This window comes from Gracilinanus agilis, chromosome 1 (assembly GCF_016433145.1).
Source record: "Gracilinanus agilis isolate LMUSP501 chromosome 1, AgileGrace, whole genome shotgun sequence".
Lineage (NCBI taxonomy): Eukaryota > Metazoa > Chordata > Mammalia > Didelphimorphia > Didelphidae > Gracilinanus > Gracilinanus agilis.
Window position 1 is genome coordinate 709,374,759 of NC_058130.1, and position 19,779 is coordinate 709,394,537.

Below are 19,779 nucleotides of genomic sequence, written 5' to 3' on the forward strand. Positions count from 1 at the left end.
TAGACTCTTTTTCTTTATCTGTAGAATGAGCAAGTTGGACTAAATAACTGCCCTCAAGAGCCTTCCAGCTTTAGATCTGTTATCCTAGAAGCCATTCTTTTGACTCGTTACTGTTATTTAAGTCCCCACCGTAAGAATGTATTTAGAATGTATTGCTCAATTTCATGAGAAATTTCTGCACAATAAGAATACTTAGAAATAGTTAACATTGGAGAGGAGTTTAGGAGATTTGCAGACAAGTCTCAATGTCCATCATGGTTTTGTTTCATTGCCTGAGAACTTTTCCTTTGAAGTCGGGGGGGCGGGGGGGGGGGTAACAGGGACAGATTGGGAGAGGGAGATACAAAGGCGGGGGGCACTTGATGCTTGCCCTCAGAGCTTGTAGCATAGTTGAAGAACAAGACTAAATTACATTTACAAAATATCTTAAGGTTTATAAAACATTTTTCTCATCACCAGGCTGAAAGGTAGGTAGTTAACAATATCCTATTTTTCCAGATAAGAAAACTGATTTTAAGGAGGAGTTGGCTCTGTCCATGGTCACGTAGGTATTAAGTATCAGACCAAGATAGAGAAAAATTGAAATAGTATAAGAGATAAGTAACTTTGATTCAATAATATTGCTTCATTACCAGTTAGTGAGTGGCAAGAAATACCGTAGGGTTAAGAAGCCTTCACAAAGGAGGAATGATTTGAGATGGATTTGAAAAGATGGTTAAGATTTGGTGTCAAGAATTCAGTTCACAGGCCCGGGTTCAAATCAGACACTTGCAAGCTGGGTGACCCTGGGCAAATCACTTAACCCCCATTACCTAACCCTTTTCACCAGTATCCATTCTAAGACAAAAGGTAAAGGCTTTTTAAAAAGAAGGAAGAATTTAGTTCAGCAACCTCTAAGATCTTATTATGTGCAAGGCCATCAGTGGGTGCTGGGGAGGTATGATCCCTGCAGTGTGATGTGATAAAGCACTGGACTGGGGAATTAGTGAGACAAGGATCAAGGTCAGCCTCTGTAACCAGGAGCCAATCACTCGATCTCTGAACTTCATGTTGGCTCTGCATTTTTTAAAGGAAATGAGGCTTAAGTGGAATAATTTGTGTAAAGCCCAACACTATAGGAATGTCAGGTACTTTTACCATCTCCCGTTTTTTGATGGAGTTTAAGTAAAAATGGTCCTGGGACAAGTTGCTGTCACACTGTTATCCTTTTGGAATATTGCTCAGGTGAAAACAAAAAGCTGCTTTTGGTGGAAATATCCTCAGTATAGCACCAGTAGCAAAAATGACTAATGTAGCAGGATGATATACACCTCACCCTGTTCCATTGTGATTTTCATCTCCCTGTCCCTGTTTGGAGACTTGGAAAGTCTTGTTCTATGGGGCTTGGAAATTGAATATTCAATGTTTTGGTTTCTATCTTGAAAATTGTTTCTTTCCAAATGGTCATAGACAAGGTCAGTCTCTGATAATAATCCACAATATAGTGTCATGGGTGATTTCTCAAGGTTATTTTGAGGTCCACATTGGTACTGGGGAGATATGTCATCTGTGGCTCCTTGGCTTCTGGTCTATAATTTGTAAGAAATAAAATGAATATAAAAAGATAACTTTAAAAATACTATGGTTTTTGGGGCAGCTGGGTAGCTCAGTGGATTGAGAGCCAGGCCTAGAGACGGGAGGTCCTAGGTTCAAATCCGGCCTCAGACACTTCCTGGCTGCGTGACCCTGGGCAAGTCACTTGACCCCCATTGCCCACCCTTGCCACTCTTCCACCTAGGAGCCAATATACAGAAGTTAAGGGTTTAAAAAAAAAAAACAAAAAAAAATACTATGGTTTTTATAAATTTATTAGTAGCCATTAGAAAATAAAGCCACGTGGTCTGGTGCTTAGTCAGTTTTAAAAAAAACACACCCTTGCCTGCTACCTCCATCGTAGATAGAGAGCCAAGAGCAAGTGCAAGTCCAACCACTCAATTTTATCCTCCTGTCTGTGTCATCACGTAAGACAGAAAGCCAGTGGGCTCATGGGAAATATAGTTCAAGGACCCCAAAATTTCCAATAACACAAATTCTAGCCATCAAGATTACATTTGGCTAGGTATCCATTAGGTAATTGGTGCAAAAATTTTATAGCCTGCCGTGATATGTTAAATTATCTCTACTGCTTCCTTACTTTATCTACATTATTTTTGTTATGGCTATTACATAACATACAAGTAATATGTTAGAAGGCCTCCCATAGTAGCCCATTTCATTTTTTACTAGTTCTCCTTGCTAAGAAATTCCTTCTTATGTTAGACTGAAACTTACATCCCTGGTCTTGTACATATTGGCCCTGGTTCTTGTGGAAGTCCTTTATTGCCATGTTAAGGAATTTGTACTTCATTCTATAGGGACAAGAACTCTATCACAGGTTTTTGAAAAGGGAATAACCTGGATAGAGGGACATTTAGGAAAACTAGTAATGTTGTAAAGGACCTAATACATAATAATCACTGAATTTGGATCCTATGGATTTGTCAAGCATTACTTATGTTGATGGCTCCATGAGCCCACCATAGTGGGTACTTCATCACCTGACATACTTCTCCACCCTTCCATACATGATTTTCATCCAAACCTTTGCAGAATTATTACATTGAGGAACTATTTCCTCTGGTTCTTGTGATGTTTCCTGGTTACCAGTGTAGCACTTAGGCTGCTCATCTTTTATTCCTCATCCTTACTAAATGACCATCCCACTCCCTCTTCTGGATATATCTTCTAGTTCAACTTAAAAGGAAAATGTTCATATATGGCTCAGTTCCTCTGTTAGTTTATCAACTATCAGAGAACCCATTTTGAAAATCAAGTTGAATAAACTAGTTATCAACAGTTAAATTCAAGTTCATTAGATGATCTACAACCATTATAATTCTGACCACTCTCTACCCCATTTCTGCCCCTGTCATAATGGAAGTAAAAAGGACACAGTCCTAGAGAAATGTATTTTTGTTGGATGGATTAGCAAGCCCAAACTGGTAACAAGCTGCTCTGCATTTAGTGAGTGTAACTCTCGGGTAGCAATGTCTCTAGGCCTCTGTTTGAAGCTTTTTTCAACTGGCTGTATTTTTACCCAGATGCCATCACCTTTGAGGAATACAGGATAACCTTGACACCACAACTAGCCATCTGAGAAAGAGACTCGGATGGGCAATTCTTAGAAGTCTCCTCATTTTTCTTTCTACTCTATTGCTGATTGGTTTCTGGGCAGGCTTATGGTTTTCGTTCTCCATCTCGTTTTTTTCTCTATATGCATGACGTGAAGTCCAAGGATTACAGGAAAAGAGACAACTTGAACCCTCCCTTTGTATAGTCCTGCTTGTCCTGCATCTGAGGCAGACCATATCTCCTTCCACACTTTAGTAAAAGGCTTACCATGGCCCAAAAAGTCCCATCTGGTAGACTGCTTTCTGGTTCCAAGCCTCTCTTCACTTAGCTTGACTGGTTCTCAGATGGCCCATTACCCAGGCCATACCATTTATGCAGGACCCGCCTGCCTGGCCTTGGAAAATCTTATGGTTCTAGCCATACTTTCATAGTGGAGAAGAAAATTTTGAAAATGTATAGTATTTGTTTCTTCCTACCCTTGGTGAATAAATTAAGCTTTTAAGATGAAATCCTATGGATATCACTGTGAGTATGGAAAGGGCCAGGCATACTTTTGCAGCAGGTAGACTTTAATGCAAGATTCTATTGTCTCAGAGCGTTCTCTTCCTTTCCTTTATCCTGAGAACAAATAGTACAATGTGCTCTCTCATAGACACAGATGTGCATGAGCCCCATACGCCTCCAGGGACATAGCACTGCACAGATAGTGGTTTGCTTTCTTGGGTCATGAACCTTCTGGTCCTGCCCTTGAATTATTAGGGACTGACTGTGAGGTGGATTCCCGTGGTCAGCATCAGCAGCCGCCGCCAATGTCATTGCCTCCATTTTTACAGCAAAACTGAGGCTTAGGAAGAGGAAGTGACTTGCCCTTTGTCCCAAAGCTAGGAAGGGTTGGAGCAGCTCCTTGGAAGGGGGGGGGGGGGACACTGGCATCAGCCTCCATTCCTCCATGCACTTCCTATAGTGATTAGGAACCAGGAGCTTGCTGCCCTGCCCTAACGATGCGGGACAGAAGCATCAGAGCAAGTCTTAAGGGGGTAGAATTGAAAAGAAGTTGAAAACAGCTACTTCCTGAGCCTGTGACCTGGAAATCCACCTAGATCCTGAAAGTGCCCTTCGCTCTTGGCAGGTAAGACTTTACATTTATCTGAATTCAGAATCATCCATTCTCTTTTAACCCATTTCCACAACCTGTTCCTACTGATTCAGTGTTTTATAGCAGAACTGCCTCCCTTTGCACCTTGCCCACCCACCCACCTCTTCTGTGGCTGGGCTGGGGCCTGGGGCCTGCCAGCGGTAACTAAACAGTTGTCTCGGAGGTAGCACAATGTAGAGAGCCACTCACTAAACTGCTCTCTGTTTTTGTTTCTTATTTCTCCCTGCAGCAGAGTGACGAGCAGTGTGTAATGTGTAGAAGCTTCTCCACACTAGCCCCAAACAACATGGCTTAGAGCTGTTGGCCTATGGAAGAGCCATTTCCAAATGCAACATGTTGTTCAAATGGCCAGACTTATCCTCGTCTATAAGGAATGCTCTACAAACACTTTTTAAAAAAAGTCTTCTTGGCCGAAAGTGAAAAGGACCCTAAAGAAGCTCAATCTGGTCTAATTCTTCCATCTCCCGTGACAACAGCATCTTCAGCAAAACATCCATAACCAGTCATGAGGAATCGTAACAGCTGCCCTCTCTGAAGGCAAGATGCCCCTCCAAGGAGCTGGCAGCCTTTGGTCTGAGTTTTGGCAAGTCATATTGTCTGCTAGTGAACCATTATCAGCTGCTGGAAATATATCTTATGTAGATAGTTTTTAAAGGACTGAGACCAGAAGGTGGCAATCTCTAACCAGATATCTTTCAAAATAGAAGCATGAACATTCTTACAGCAATAGAAAACACCAGCAAATTACTAATGGACAGACCCTAGGAGAAAGAAGCTGAGCATTTTAGGAACAACCCAACTTTTCTTTTCTCTCATAGGAGCTTTGATCACTACAAGATATACTATACTCTCTGAAAAACAAGGGGTCTTCTGCTACTAGATAGAAGGCCTGATGTAGCCCTGGCTTTGGTAACCGAAGATATGGGGAATGTGAAGCAGGTCAGGGTTGCTGGAGGGAGGGAAGCCACTTTTGCAGCCCCAGCACATGTCCTTATGACATCTCAGACCAAGGAGCCCTGTGGAAGTTTGGGGCCACTACTCTCTCTGTGTCTAATAACTGAGAAGCAGGCAGAAAAGAGAGCAGGCTCACAGCAGCACCAAATCGCAGGACAATCCAGTAGGAGCAAGAGGCACTAGGAAAGTTTACCAGAATCTTTAAGAGAAGTTAATAGAGCTGAGAATATTAAAATATCCTAAAGCATAAGGAGTGCTGCAACTAAGTATATTCAGCCACAGAATGCCCCAAAGTGTTTAAGCAGCGAGTTGGCTGCCTCTGACTCAGACGGTGCCCTTTAGCCAAAGAGCCCAGACTAAAGCCATTGTATGTTGAGGATTTAAGACAGTGTGTAATGGGAGTGGAAAAGCAGAGGACTTGGCCCCAGAAGAGCTGGGTTTGCATTCTGTTCTTGAACTTAGTGGTGGTATACCTGGGCAAATCACTGAACTTGTCCAGAGTTTGTATAGTCATCCGTGTAATGGAGAGAAGAGGCTCAGAGACCTTTAGAACTAGATGGGAACGTGCAGAGATCATCTTAGATTATACCTTTTAGTTTACAGATGAGGATATTCAGCACCAGGCAGGCTGTGACTTGCTCACAATAACACTTGTCCTCCTTAACTGCCTTGAACTGAAGATCAAATGCAATAGAATGTAGCTATGTGAACCTTAAAACATTATATAAATGTAAGTTATTTCAATTTGTGTACAAAAGACAATCAAATGAAAGAATCTATTAACAAAGTGGAAAGGATTTTGTTAACGTGCTGCTGTAAATGACATGTGAACTTAATGGACAATATTGTTGCATTGTAAGTAATGAAGAATGTGAGTAATTCAGAGAAACACAAGAATACTTGTATGAACTGATTCCTAGCAAAGAGCGGACCCGGGGGAGAGCAATGTACACAGCGATGAACACCGAAGATGAATCTGGAAGGCATCCGGTGAATCCAGAATCCCTGCATTGACGACTGGACATTGGTTCCCTCTGACTGAAGCTCAAACATATTGCCTTTCTCCCTCCTAAGAAATAGTAAACCACCAGCATGGGATGGATATACTCGGCCACTCACCATCACTACATCGGACAGTTTGACTTAACTGGTTTTTTAGTCCCTGTTTTTCAAGAAGTTCTGCTTGGGGAGAGGGTGATTGTTGGGGAATGATTGTTGTATAAAAGCAAACTACATGCCAAAAAAAAATTCTTTTACGGTTTTGTAAAGATTATTATTGTCGTAACAAGCTGCGGTAAATCTCATTTCCATCTCATTTGGAAACAGGAATGCAAAGAAGGGGGCAGCATAGTTGGGCTAAAGCATTACTGGAAAGAGACTATTGAAATCATTTAGTTCAGTGAAGGGAAGTCACCGGGGGGAGTGTGTCAGTGTCATAATAGTAAATAGTCCCCTCAAAATAGTTCTATGCTCTTTCTATTCTGTTGTGGGAATCACCACTAGGTCATGCAGCCTTAGAGAGGAAGCCTTAGGGCAGTGACCAAAGAGTTAGATTGAGTCAGGAAAACCTATGTTCAAGTCTGTGATGCTGGACAAATCACTTAACTCGGCCTCAGTTTTCCCATCTGTAAAATGAGTCAAATAGTATTTGCCCTATATGGTTGTTATGAAGCTAAAATTAGATAAAGCATATACACCAACTTGCGAACTTTTAAAGCATGACCTGCTGGTATTGTTTGAAAAGGACACTTTTGCAGATATGGGAAACTGAGGGCTAGGAAAGGCTAACAGACGTTCCATAAAGCCATGTCTCTTCAGATAACTGGCCCAGGAATACCGCCCAGAATCCTACCTGGCATAGCCTTTCTCAGTATGTGTGGGCATAGCCTATGTACAAATGTAGCTCTGATTCTTCTTGTTTCTCACCTGTTATTGAAGCATATGAAAGCAATTTGTATTGGAAAGTCAAGAAATAAAAACACCAATGAGTAGAGGAATGTGTCTCAATCTGGGCAGACCTTCAGTTTACCGAAGTCCAGGGAGATCATACCCAGGAAGCCTCAGAAGTAGCTGATACTGCCACATCCCAAAGTGACACTGAGGAAGAGCCTGGGTTTGAGCAGGGAGTTTGGAGAGTTAGTATTCTTAAAGCCCTCCATTCCTTTTCTGGAACTGAGCAATCGCGGTTACTTGCCTGATGCTGGACAGGATTCAATGCCCATAGAACACCAAACTTGCCTTGCTTTATTCTGACGGTCTCCTGTATTCTTTGTGTTTGCCTGCTTCTCCTAAAATGGCAGAAACTACAAGATAACAGTTCCGTGGAAGCCTAGCCACTGATGCCTCCGTTTGTAACAAAAAAATAATAAAAAATTCAAAAGTTAAACAAATTATTAAGTTTGCAATTTTTTTCCAAATAAATGATGTGATTTTTTTTTTATTTGATGTTCCAAACTTGAGCATAATGAGCTTTACCTGTTTTATCTTGGAAGTCATAGATCTATATAAGTACTAATATATCTGAGTATATAGATTTCCAGTTTCCTGCCCAGTGGCCCATCCCACTGTCTCCCCAATGGCTTCAGAACGTATGGAAGTGCTGGATTTCTCCTTGAGCAGCCATATGTCTCTTCCCTGCTTTAGTACTTTTTGCTGTAGCCAGAGGTGTCTCTCCTCCCTCTCTAGTTCACACAGACCACACCTTGGAAGTGTGAACCCCTTGATGTTTGTTTTGTGGAGCCTATACACCCCATGAGGAAAGGAGGTGGGAAAAGGGAGGAAGACCATCTTTGGGGTGGGCTGCACCTGGCTGAACCGGTAGTTCATGCTTGGTGGGTATGTGTCCCTTTGTTTTGTAGTAGTAGTGGACGCCAGCTGAGCGAGGTGTTCATTCAGCTTCCTTCCCGAAAAGAACTGCCAGAGTACTACGAGCTCATCCGCAAACCTGTGGACTTCAAGAAAATAAAGGTAGGCAACTAGATGGCTCAATGAATAGAGCACCAAGCTTGGAGACAGGAGATTCTGGGTTCAAATAGTCTCAAACACGTCCTAGCTTTGTGACCCTGGCCAAGTCACTTAACCCCCATATCCCTTCCTCTTCTGTCTTTGAGTTGTTACTAAGACAAAGTAAGGGTTTTAAAAAGAAAAGGGGGGAAAAGATAATACTGCCTTCTAGATAAAGCTGAGGTTTTCCTTCTCTGTAGACTAAGAAGGTCCTCAGGCCTGCCATATTAATGAAATACTTTCAAAACAGCCTGTGTGGATGCTATCCCCCAGTCTTCCTCCTATGAATAGCAAACCTTTATTTTGGGGGACATGCAGAGTCACTTCAGGAGGAGGCCCCGGCCTGATGGGCAAAGATTCCAGATGGGTCTGATCTAAATGAAGATTTGATTCTTCTGTGGCTGGTAATCATTTAGAATATAACTAATTGGAAGTGCAGTGATGAGACTCAAGTTAAGCCCTGTAAAATAGTGGCATTCATTATTCAACTGGATACTTGCCTTTTAATAGAGTAGGTTACATATAGGCCAGTCTATGGGAAAGAGAAGTTGAAAGCTGGTGATGTTCTCTCGTCTTTGGTTCTGTATTATATACTAATTGCTGCCTCGATTCTACTCCTTTCCCCAGGAACGGATCCGGAACCACAAGTACCGGAGCCTTAATGACCTAGAGAAGGATGTGATGTTGCTGTGTCAGAATGCCCAGACCTTCAACCTAGAAGGCTCTCTGGTAAGGGGCTTCAGGTGGTCTCAGGATCCCCTCACCCCAGTTCCAGCTGCATAATGAAATCATGTGGAAATTGCCTTCTTCCCTGCCTCCCTAGCAGTTGAGGCCAACTATGGCAGTGCTTTTGACATCTCTTTTTATAGTCTGCTGGTCATCCCTAAGACTGTAGCCATCTATGCCCAAGAGGGAGGGCTCTGCTCATGAAATCTAGACCATTAACCTCAGAAAATAACTTTCATACTACTGAAATGCCCTCACCTCACTACTCCTCAAAAGCCATCCATAAATAAAATGTCAGGACAACCAGGTGGCCCCATGAATAAAGTTCCAGGCCTAGAGTTGAGAGGACTTGGGTTCATATCTAGCCTCAGAAACTTCCCAGCTGTATGACTCTGGGCATGTCACTTAACCTCACTTTCCTCACCCTTGCCCTTCTGTCTTTAAATTGTTTCTTAAGACAAAAAAATAAGTTGTTTTGGGGTTTTTTTTTTAAATCATATATTCCCACGTACAGTGGGAAGACTTTATAGATAGATGTTCTCAGTCCTGCCCCTCCTCCATGAACCTTTCATGATGCAGTTTCTCCTCCCCCCAACACCCCAATGCTGATGGATGTTTATAAATCGAGGTTGTAGATTTTCTCAGTCTCTTTCCCGCTCTTCCTTCCCTTGTAGATCTATGAAGACTCAATTGTCCTACAGTCTGTTTTCACCAGTGTGAGACAGAAAATTGAAAAAGAGGATGATAGTGAAGGAGAAGAAAGTGAAGAGGAGGAGGAAGGAGAAGAGGAAGGATCCGAATCTGAGTGTAAGTCTTGCCTGGTTCCTCCTGGTACTTGGGGGTGATCGCTTCCTAACCAGAAACCTGTGATCACTCCTGGGGAAACAGATCCTGAAAGTGATGGTGGAAGTTGACAGACCCCAACTCATTCTCCAGATTGAAAGGCCTGGAAGAGCTAATGTTTGTACAGGGATGGACCACATTAGATGTTATCTCCCGTGTCACCAGCCGTGAGGAGGTCCCTGTTTAGAGGATGACCGAGTTTAGGGTCCTATGGGTCTCATGGGCCCATATGGTACCACTGATCTATTGCCCCGAGTAGGATTCATTCCCTCACTTTGGGGATCAAAGAGGCTTTGGGGGCCCTCTGAGCCCAGAATGGATTTTTTCCCTTTGGTCATCCCAGAGTTCAGCAGGCATACCCCCACCTCCTCACTCCCTGTTTGCTCCTTCTCAGCTCGCTCTGTCAAAGTGAAGATTAAACTTGGCCGAAAAGAGAAAGCACAAGATCGGTTAAAGGGTCGGAGACGCACCAGTCGGGGATCCCGAGCAAAACCAGTAGTGAGTGATGATGACAGTGAAGAAGAACAGGAAGAGGTAACAGCTTCTCTCTAGAAGGGGATTCTGAGGTTCAACCTCAGTCTAGCCACAAGGCGCAGACCCTTTCCTTTTTACTTGTTGATGGGGCAGGGGCTACCCTGGCACCTTTTCTCCTCAGCTACACAGGTTTCAGACTCATCAGCTCATAGCATTGAAGCCAAAAGAAACCCTTTAGGCCACCTAGTTCTCCCCATCATTTTGCAAAAAAGAAACTGAGGCTTAGCAAGATAAAATTATTTTCCCAAGGTCATGCCCATGTAGGAACAGCTAGAGGTGGAAGATAAACACAATTCCTGAGTAACTTTTAACATGGGTAAAGCTCAGGTACCTGAAGTTTGAAGTTATCCTATAAACAGATTCCCTCCCCTCTTTAACAAAAATATATTATGTGTAAGAGCCTGGGCTGGGCCCTAGGTGCTTCGCCCTTCATAATTTGGCCTTTGGTTACCAAGAACAGAAGTAGCTCTGGCCTTTTACCTTTCATGGTGTGGAGTCTTACAGCTAGAAAAGATCTTGGATGTCATCTAATAGGGCCCCAGCCCTCAGAGGTGGGGCAGCAGCAGAGCCGCCGGGTCTTCAGTTCCTGGGGTGCCGAGTGGCCACACTGGGCAAGGGCATCTGGCCCCCTCTGAGCATAAAGAGCCACAGCATTGATACAGCCAGGGTTACCCCCAAAGGGAAGCCATGGGGTCAGGGGAAAGGGCAACAGCCCTCCCACATTCATTTGAGCAACATGTTATCACCTCCCCAGCCTCCTCCTTATGTGCCAGATGCCATACAAATACAGAGAATGCAGCAGTCCCCACTCCCAAGATAAGGGACCACCCCAAATTGCCACGTCAGCTGATCCTGGCTCATTCCAGGCCAATTTCTGGCAAAGAAGAGGGAGAAGCAGTCATGATCATCCTCTCTGATGTCCACATCCCTTAGTTTTTCTCTGGGATTTTGTCTTCAGCCTTTTTGTCCTTCTTTTCAGTTCCTTCATCCTAAACTTCCTACCTCCCCATTGTTCCACGCTAAGATTTCCTGTTATGTCCTGGCTTTGATTGTTTATCATGATGGTGGCATTACTTAAAAGAGAATCTTTTAAAACACAAACCTTAGAGCTAAAGCAACTGATGGCTGTGTCTGTCTCAGATTAGACCACTGGGAGGAGCCAAGAGCCTTTTGGTGGATATGGCAACCCTGTTTAGATAAGGAAGCTTTTAGGGCAAGAAAATCTCAGTACAGGTGCTGGACCTTAGCATGCATCTGTCACAGAGCTAAATTTCAACTAATGTTAAAGGAATGAAACAAAGCAATTAGGTTCCTAATTATCCAATTTGGAATTATGTCCTAAAGCACAACCCTTTTTTTAGCAAAATCTCCATATTTCTGCCTCCCTTGAATATAAATGCTGGATATGATGGTCCAAAAATGCCACAGGTGGGCAAGGCTTCTGTATTTGTGAAGTCCTGTCTAGCCCCCAAGCCAGTCACCTCAGGACATCTGAGATCAAATAAGCATTAGTTTCTAGTTCCCAGTGGCGGTGGCCAGATACTCTTGGTCAAGGAACACCTGAAGTGTTTCTTGCCATCAGTCTGATAGTGGCAGAGAATTGATACTCTCAGGATGTTGACTGGACTGTTTCCCTGGAGGGATGGGCTAGGATGGGAATGGCTTGTGGAATGACAAGAGCCCTGCTGGGGAGTCACAGAACCTGGGCTAGAGGCCGTCTGCTTACCAGTGAGGTGACCTTGAGCACTTAACTTCTCTCTGGGCCTAAATTTCCTCATCAGTAAAGTGAAGTTATGGGATTAGATGATCTTCAAGTCCCTTCCATCCATGGGAATTATATGGAGCTATGAGCCTCCTGCGTTCTGCCTGCCAGCCTGCATGCTCACTCAGCCTTTCTTTGTGCCCTACTTTTTAGGATCGCTCAGGAAGTGGCAGTGAAGAAGACTAAAGCGGACATTCCATGGCGTAGACCCCGAGAGCCCCTCTTCCTTTAGCTGTAACGGGTAGCAACAAATGTAGTATCAGACTTCAGTAAACTGTATAAAAATCTTCCATATTTATACTGCAGAGAAGATGTAGGACTGTTTGTGTCTTGCCTTGTCCTGACATCAGTAGCGTTTGTAACAGCATTAACTGTTTAAAAGGAAAAAAAAGAATTATGAATTGGGAACACTTGATATCGATTTTTTCTTTTTCTGGCAGTACTGTTTCAGTGGCAGTATTGAATCACTGTAGTTTAAACTGTGGATGCATGTGTGTAGCAGTCCACTACTAGTACTGTATTTTATTCAACAGGTCAAAGTCGCCAGGTGCCGCCTGTCCATGGGGGACGCTGGCCCTGGCGAGTGTGTGTGTGTCAACGTCACTGGATTTCAGACAGTAATAAATTAAAACAAAAAAAGATTCTCTCTCTGGTGGACTTAATATCTTCACAGCATCATGTGTTGCAGTAATTTCTGATTATTAGCAAAAATTTCCCCACCTCCAACTTGTTCCCCAGGTACCAGCCTATTTCTTGATGCGGAAAGCAAAAACCATCCTTACTTATGAAGGCCTCTGGCACACAAGCTAAAGGCACTGAGGTTGGAGGAGATCCAGCTCCCTGCACACCCAGGAGGAGAAGATTCCGGGCCCTGCCTGTGGGATTCTGAAGCCCAGCAGGACCTGGTGAGAGCTGGCAGCAGGCATCTTGTCCAACCTTTACCTGAATGAGAATCCCTCTACCCATCCCTGTAGATAGCAGGTCATCAGGTTTCCATTTGAGGGGCCACTGGATAGCACAGTGAAGAGCTAGGCCTGAAGTCAGGTAAACCTGATCAACCTCCTAGCTGTGTGACCCTAGAAAAGTCAATTAACCTCTATCTTCAAGTTGTTTTTTAAGTCTTCATTTGTCCACACAACTGACTATTCTTTGTCCAAAGGCAGGTCCTTCCATCCAAGGCAGTAGTCACCTGGGCCTTTCCCAGGTAGAGCAGAAGCTTCTTATAGACTCTTCCCCACTCTCCAGCCTGTATTTTCTAACTAGCCACCTTAGATCTTAGGAGAGTCATAAGAGCAAAGATTTAGACCTCAGAGGGCATCTAGCCCAACTGAGAGCCCTCTCAGCTATCGTTTTCTGTGCTCATCCTCTTAAAATTCTGGAACCCCATTCAGTTGCACTGATGCGTGGCCCCGAGGTCTGCAGGAAGCAAGACGGGGCCAGAGCACAGATATCAGGGCTAGATCAGAGGGCTAGTATGTGCATGGGAGAGTTTGGCTCTGGGCCGGCTTACTGGTCACCAAGATTCTCCTCCCTTTCTTGAGCCCTGGAATAAGTTGGGGCAGTTAGTTCTCTCTGTTTCTCATGCACTGGCCTTTTCTGAATTTGAGCCCCTCATCCTTTCTAGAACTCCAGCTGAGCAGCAGCTCCCAAGCAGCCTCCTCTTCTCCCCTGCCTTCCTCCCAGGGCCAAAACCTAGCGGGTCCTTTATCAAAGAATGAGCAAGAGGACACCCAGGCAGAGGGAGGCTCAAAACAAGGCCTTAAGGATTGGCGGGAGTATCTGGAGAATGTTCTTACTGAGGAAAGGCACACAACGGGGATCTTGGTGACTTGGGAGTGGCGAAGGGTTCTAGCGCCAAAGGACACCTAGTGGAGTCATGTAACCCCTCTGAGCCTCGTTTCTTCCATCTAGGAAACAGTGGCAGTGAATACGTGACCTCACAGGGCCGTAAAGAATGTACTTTGGTATTCGGGGGTATACAGAGTAATCACTTAGCCCTGAATTTCGTGTGTGAGAGAGATGAGAAACGGATGGAGTTAGTACAGGGCTGGGGCAAGAAGACCCAAGTTCAAATCCTGTCTCCGACACTTTTGACTACAGCTCTAGACACGTCACTTAACCTCTGCCTCCCGCAGTTTCCTCAGCTATAAATTACTGGGGATAATGATAGTGGCTCTCCCAGGATTGTTTCAGAGATCAAATGAAATGGCACATTTAAATTGTTTTGCAAAACTTTAAAAAAAAGTTCTAAATAAATGCTATTTATGTATTGAAAAGTTTTAACAATAAAGGTATCAATTACTGTGGAAAAGGCAAGCTAACAAATGCTATTTAGCCAGTCTTACGTAGAGACGGAGGATTTGTGGGAGCTCTTAACACAGTCACCTCTTTCTGCCTTTCTGCTCCCTCCGCTTCCCTCTGACCGTCTCCCACATACGCACATTCGGATACGGCACACTTTCCAGCTAGCACATGAGCTGCTCACCCGAGCGCACACTATGCCTGAACAGGAGGCGGTCCTCGTTAGCTTCATCTTTCTACTATGACTAGTTAGAGGAAATTCTTCTGAATGATTATGAGATCATGGAGAAGGTTCTGCAATTTTCTTGGGCTCTCATTCAGGCTTCCCAACCACATGGAACGAAGTGCTGTTATCCCTGCCTCATAGCTGGGGAAGTGGGCTGAGAGCCTGTAATTTGCCTGGATTGTCTAGCTTTTCTGAGGCTTTCCTGAGCCCAAGCCCATTACCTCTTGGGATATAATACTAACAATCATGTCTCCATGCATTAAATGCCAGGAGTGGGCACCAAAGCAGACACTAATCAGCATTTCACTCCTTGAGGCTAGAGGACTCTGGTGTTCTGTAGGTGCCTTGACTGCCTTTTAAAAATCATAAGTATGGGGCAGCTGAGCGGCTCAGTGGAGAAAGAGCCAGGCCTGGAGACAGGAGGTCCTGGGCTCAAATGTGACCTCAGACACTTCTAGCCGTGTGACCCTGGGCAAGTCACTTAACCCCAAATGTCTATGCCTTACCAATATTTAATATTGATTCCAAGATGGAAGGTAAGGGTTTGTTGTTTTTTTTTTTTATCATAAGCATTCCATCAAAACTCCTCCCAAATCCCATCGAAATAAGTTTCTGTGGGGGTAAAAAGGGCACATTTCCTTCTAAAAATCTATGAAAGCCGACATCCCTCGGGCAGCAGCAAATGGAACAGAAGAGAGCAGCAGGCCCTTTGGCAGACTCGGTTCTGCTGGAAAACGCAGTTAGTTCCCTTCTCACTTTGTGATGGTCCCCCAGCAGTCTCCAGGCTCTCCTCCCTTGAGCTCAGTCCAGCATGTTCAGGCCATCCCTTGTGAGTCTGAAGCCCGGAACCACATCTTCACTTCAGACACTACTGTGCAGGGCCAACTGGACCATTTCTCTCCCTCTGCCCCAGGTGAGGGCCATCTAAGCCCAAAACTTTTTTTTTAATTCTCTCCAGGGAACAAGGCTTGTGTAGGAGGCAGAAACAGCCAACAGGCCTTAAATGAAACCACAGCATCCATAACGAGAGCCTATGTGGCTGAGCAGCCTGTACAAAGATTTGCTGAGGACACCATGGTAGGAGCCTGTCTTCATACGAGCAACCTGACATGGATGCCTTTAACCAGGACACAAGTGCCTTTAAAAAAAAAAGCCTTTATTTTTCTGTCCTATTAACAACTCTTTTTTTTTTAACCCTTAACTTCTGGGTATTGGCTCGTAGGTGGAAGAGTGGTAAGGGTGGGCAATGGGGGTCAAGTGACTTGCCCAGGGTCACACAGCTGGGAAGTGTCTGAGACCAGATTTGAACCCATGACCTCCCATCTCTAGGCCTGGCTCTCAATCCACTGAGCTACCAGCTGCCCCCGCCCCCCATTAACAACTCTTAAGACAGAAGGGTAAGGATGGGGCAATTGGGGTTAAGTGACTTGCCCAGGGTCACGTTTGAACCCAACTTTAGGTCTGGCCCTCTCTACTGAGCCACCTGGCTGCCTCTTAAATGCTTTTCCATTCATTCATAATAGCTCTCTTCAATATGTAAATTCTTGTAGAAGAAGTAGGCCTGGACTCCTGGGTGGAAGCTACAGGAAGGCAGATTTCATCTCAATCTAAAGAGCTCATAATCCGAGCAAGTGATGGAATGATACAACCTTGGCAGGGCTGAAAGGGAGAATCCTTCAAGAGTCTAAAAGCAGCCCCATCTGCCTTCCATACGTCTCCTGGCTTCCCTGGCTTTGTTCAAGTCCCAACCAAAGTCCTTCCGTGAACATCCTAAATGCAAACATTTTTGAGTTTAATAAATATTTATTATTACTTTTTTTAAAATTTATTTTAGTGAATCAATCCTAGGTTCAAATCTAGCCTCAGACACTTCCCAGCTCTGTGACCCTGGGCAAGTCACTCTTCTGCCTGGAAACCAATACTTAGTATTGATACAAAGACAGAAAGTAACTTCTTTAAAAAAAAAACAAAAAAGCCTTTCATGGGTGATCGAACACCCACTAAAGTAGGGAGTAAGACTCGAGCTTCAGGTAATGAATGATTCCTCCAAGATCCCAACTCTGTGCCTTCTGTCCCCTCATCACATCTTCAGTCTTTAACATAGGACAACCGAGGGACCCCTGTGGGCCACTGTCTCCCTGCTTCAGCCTCCCCTGTGTCTCAGGCTCCCTCTGACTCCTTCCCCCTAATTCCTCTCCAGCCTGCCCTCCCTCCCTTTCCCATAGGCCTCCCTCTCCAATCCCCACCCTCCTCCCTGCCTCCTCCTCTTTTTATCTTAGCTTAACTGTAGGGAAAGGGAGACAAAGGTCAGAATTTAGCAAGAAAACTGTTGCCTAAGGCTCAAATGGGGCACCGAGCTTCACCTTAGCCTCAAAGCCCAAGGCTGGGGGTCAAGGTACTCCTCTGAGAAAGGAGGGAAAATGGCCCGAGGCCAGGAAATCCATCCTTGAGGCCCACCCTAGGAGAGACTGACTGATCCAGGGAAAGAAAGGGACCTTCAGCCTCCAGCTCTGTGTCTGTGTCTTCTCTCTTCCAACTACCTGTTCAGCCAGGTGCAGCCAAAGCACCCAAAGGTGGCCTCCCTCCCTTTTCCCACCTCTTCCAACATAAGCATCTCCACGTCTGTGGCCCTCTTTGGATCTCGCTTGTCTTAGCTTTCCTCAGATAGGTTTCCGAATGTGTCCTGAAGAGGGTAGAGAATAAAGCACCATCCAGTCTTCATTTGGGACTTTTCTATAATACCAAGCAGTGTGCAAAGGCAGAATCGTAGTTATGCGATTGGGAGATGCCTGAAAGCTAATTTTTACAGAAAAGAAAACTAAGTCACAGAACTGAAGGTCAAGACCATACAATAGTACATTAGTGACAAAGCTAAAAGTGAGCTGCCATCAGGTTAGGATTATCATTTTTATTATGTTAGCTCGTCCTACCCATGAGCAATTTTTTTCCAATTGTTTAGATCTAGTTTTAATTGTGTGGAAAGTGTTTTGTAGTTGTGTTCACATAATTCCTGTGTTTATCTTGGCAAATAGATTCCTAAATATTTTATATTGTCTAGGGTGATTTTAAATGGAATTTCTCTTTCTACCTCTTGCTGCTGCCATGTGTTGGAAATATATAGATATGCTGATGATTTACATGCGTCTATTTTGTATCCTGCAACTTTGCTAAAGTTGTTGATTATTTCCACTAACTTTTTTAGTTGATTCTCTGGGATTCTTTAAATAGACTTTCACATCATCTGCAAAGAGTGATAACTTGATCTCCTCATTGCCCATTTTTATACCTTCAATTTATTTTTCTTCTCTGCTACTGCTAGTGTTTCTAGTACCATGTTAAATAATAGAGATGATAATGGGCATCCTTGCTTCACTCCTGATCTTATTGGGAAGGCTTCTAATTCTTCTAATTTATCCCCATCTGCCATCAGGTTAGGAAGGGCCTCAAGTGGTAACACTAAGTAGCATAGTGATAGACCCATCTTCCTAAGTTCAAATCCAGCCTCAGACACTTCCTACCTGTGTGACTCTGGGCAAGTCACTTAACTTCCATTGCTTAGCCCTTCAGCCTTGGAACTAGTACTCGGTATTGATTCTAAGACAGGAAGAAAGGGTTTTAAAAAAAAAAGAATTATTGAAGGAAATGGCCAACCACTCTAGTATCTTTGCCAAGAAAACCCCAAATGAAGTCACAAAAAGTGGGGCATGACTAAATAGCAACAAGGGGCTGCTGCTTATACTAAAGACTGCCTGAGGCAACTGTGCAGAAAGGTTCCTTCCTTCTAGATGCTTGCAAGGCTGGATAAAAGAGGGAATCACAGCTCTGGGGCCTCTTCAAAGTCTCCCTCTCATATGATTTGGGAGGACTCTGTTAGACTTTAAATTCTCCCTGGAGAGCATCAGCTGAAAACTTTAAATGTCAACAGCCCCTGTTCAGTGGTGTTGGGCACCTAAGTCTGCCCTTTTTGGTAAACATACATGATGTACTCTGGACACAAATAGAAAAAGACATCCAAGCAGGCTCCCAAATGTGCCCCCTGGCCAGGGGCGCCAGGCTAACTCCCTCTCCAGGGTTCTGACCTGCAGGACCTGCCCAGGAGTCCTGTGGTACTCATTCTGCCTGTAAAAGTCATGGTGGGATTTTAAATTCACTGATGCTATTATTAACAGAGCTAAGCAGACACCTTGGCTGAACTATGAGCCCTTTGGGCCTTCTTTGTCTTTGCTTCTGGGCTTCTCTAATTTCTTTATTTTTTCTTTTTAAACCCTTACCTTCCATCTTAGAATCATACTGTGTATTGGTTCTAAGGCAGAAGAGCCATAAGGATTAGGCACTGGAAGTTTAGTGATTTGCCCAGGGTCACACAGCTGGGTAGTGTCTGAGGCCACATTTGAACCTAGGTGGGCTTCCCTTTTCTCTGAATCTACCCACATTCCTGCTTTAGGAAGGCCCCACAGTCTCACTAATCACAATACTCTCACCTAATGCCTCTTCTTTGCCTTCTCTTTGACCCATGACTTCACTCCTCTCTTTTTTCCACAGTCTCTTTCTTTCTCTCCTCTTCACTCACTCTCTGCCTTCTCCTCTAACCTATCCCTTCCCTCCTCTTCCAGACTCAGAATCACAATCTCCAAACTAGAAAGGACTTCAACAGTGTCTAGTCTGATCTGGATATGGGCAAAAAATCAACTCTCCATCCCTGACAAGAGGCTGGCTATCCAATCTCCAATTGTGACCGGGAACTCATTCCTCAGAAGTGAGCAGCTACTAATCCACTTGGACATGGCATTAAAATACCTGCCTGGTATACCATGCCCCAGGTATCTCTGGCATTTCCCACCCACTGCTCCTAAGTTCTTTCCTTTGGGCTCAAGCAGAGTACCTCTAAACCAGTGATTCCCAAAGTGGGCGCCACCACCCCCTGGTGGGTACTGCAGCAATCTAGGGGAGCGGTGATGGCCAAAGGTGCATTTATCTTTCCTATTAATTGCTATTAAAATTTTTAAAAAATTAATTTCCAGGGAGCTGAGTAATATTTTTTTCTGGAAAGGGAGCAGTAGACCAAAAAACTTTGGGAAACACTGCTCTAAACCCTCTCAGATTATTACAACATGTCATCTAATT

The 19,779-nt window shown here is 44.2% G+C and overlaps 1 protein-coding gene across 9 annotated transcripts in view; it reads left to right on the plus strand.

Annotated features, from left to right (window-relative positions):
• Window positions 1-12,755, plus strand: part of SMARCA4 (SWI/SNF related, matrix associated, actin dependent regulator of chromatin, subfamily a, member 4) — a 100,512-nt gene extending 87,757 nt beyond the window's left edge. For 4 of the 9 annotated variants that reach the window (XM_044670106.1, XM_044670124.1, XM_044670148.1 and 1 more), the window contains 5 exons: window positions 8,119-8,227; window positions 8,891-8,992; window positions 9,664-9,796; window positions 10,227-10,366; window positions 12,282-12,754. In XM_044670106.1, coding sequence (XP_044526041.1) covers window positions 8,119-8,227; window positions 8,891-8,992; window positions 9,664-9,796; window positions 10,227-10,366; window positions 12,282-12,314 — 517 coding nt within the window. In that variant the 3' untranslated portion in view covers window positions 12,315-12,754. Of the gene's footprint in view, window positions 1-4,535; window positions 4,733-8,118; window positions 8,228-8,890; window positions 8,993-9,663; window positions 9,797-10,226; window positions 10,367-12,281 lie in introns of those variants that run through there. The other 5 variants (XM_044670115.1, XM_044670157.1, XM_044670140.1 and 2 more) reach the window with 3 other exon arrangements.
• The last annotated feature ends 7,024 nt before the right edge of the window (window positions 12,756-19,779 follow it).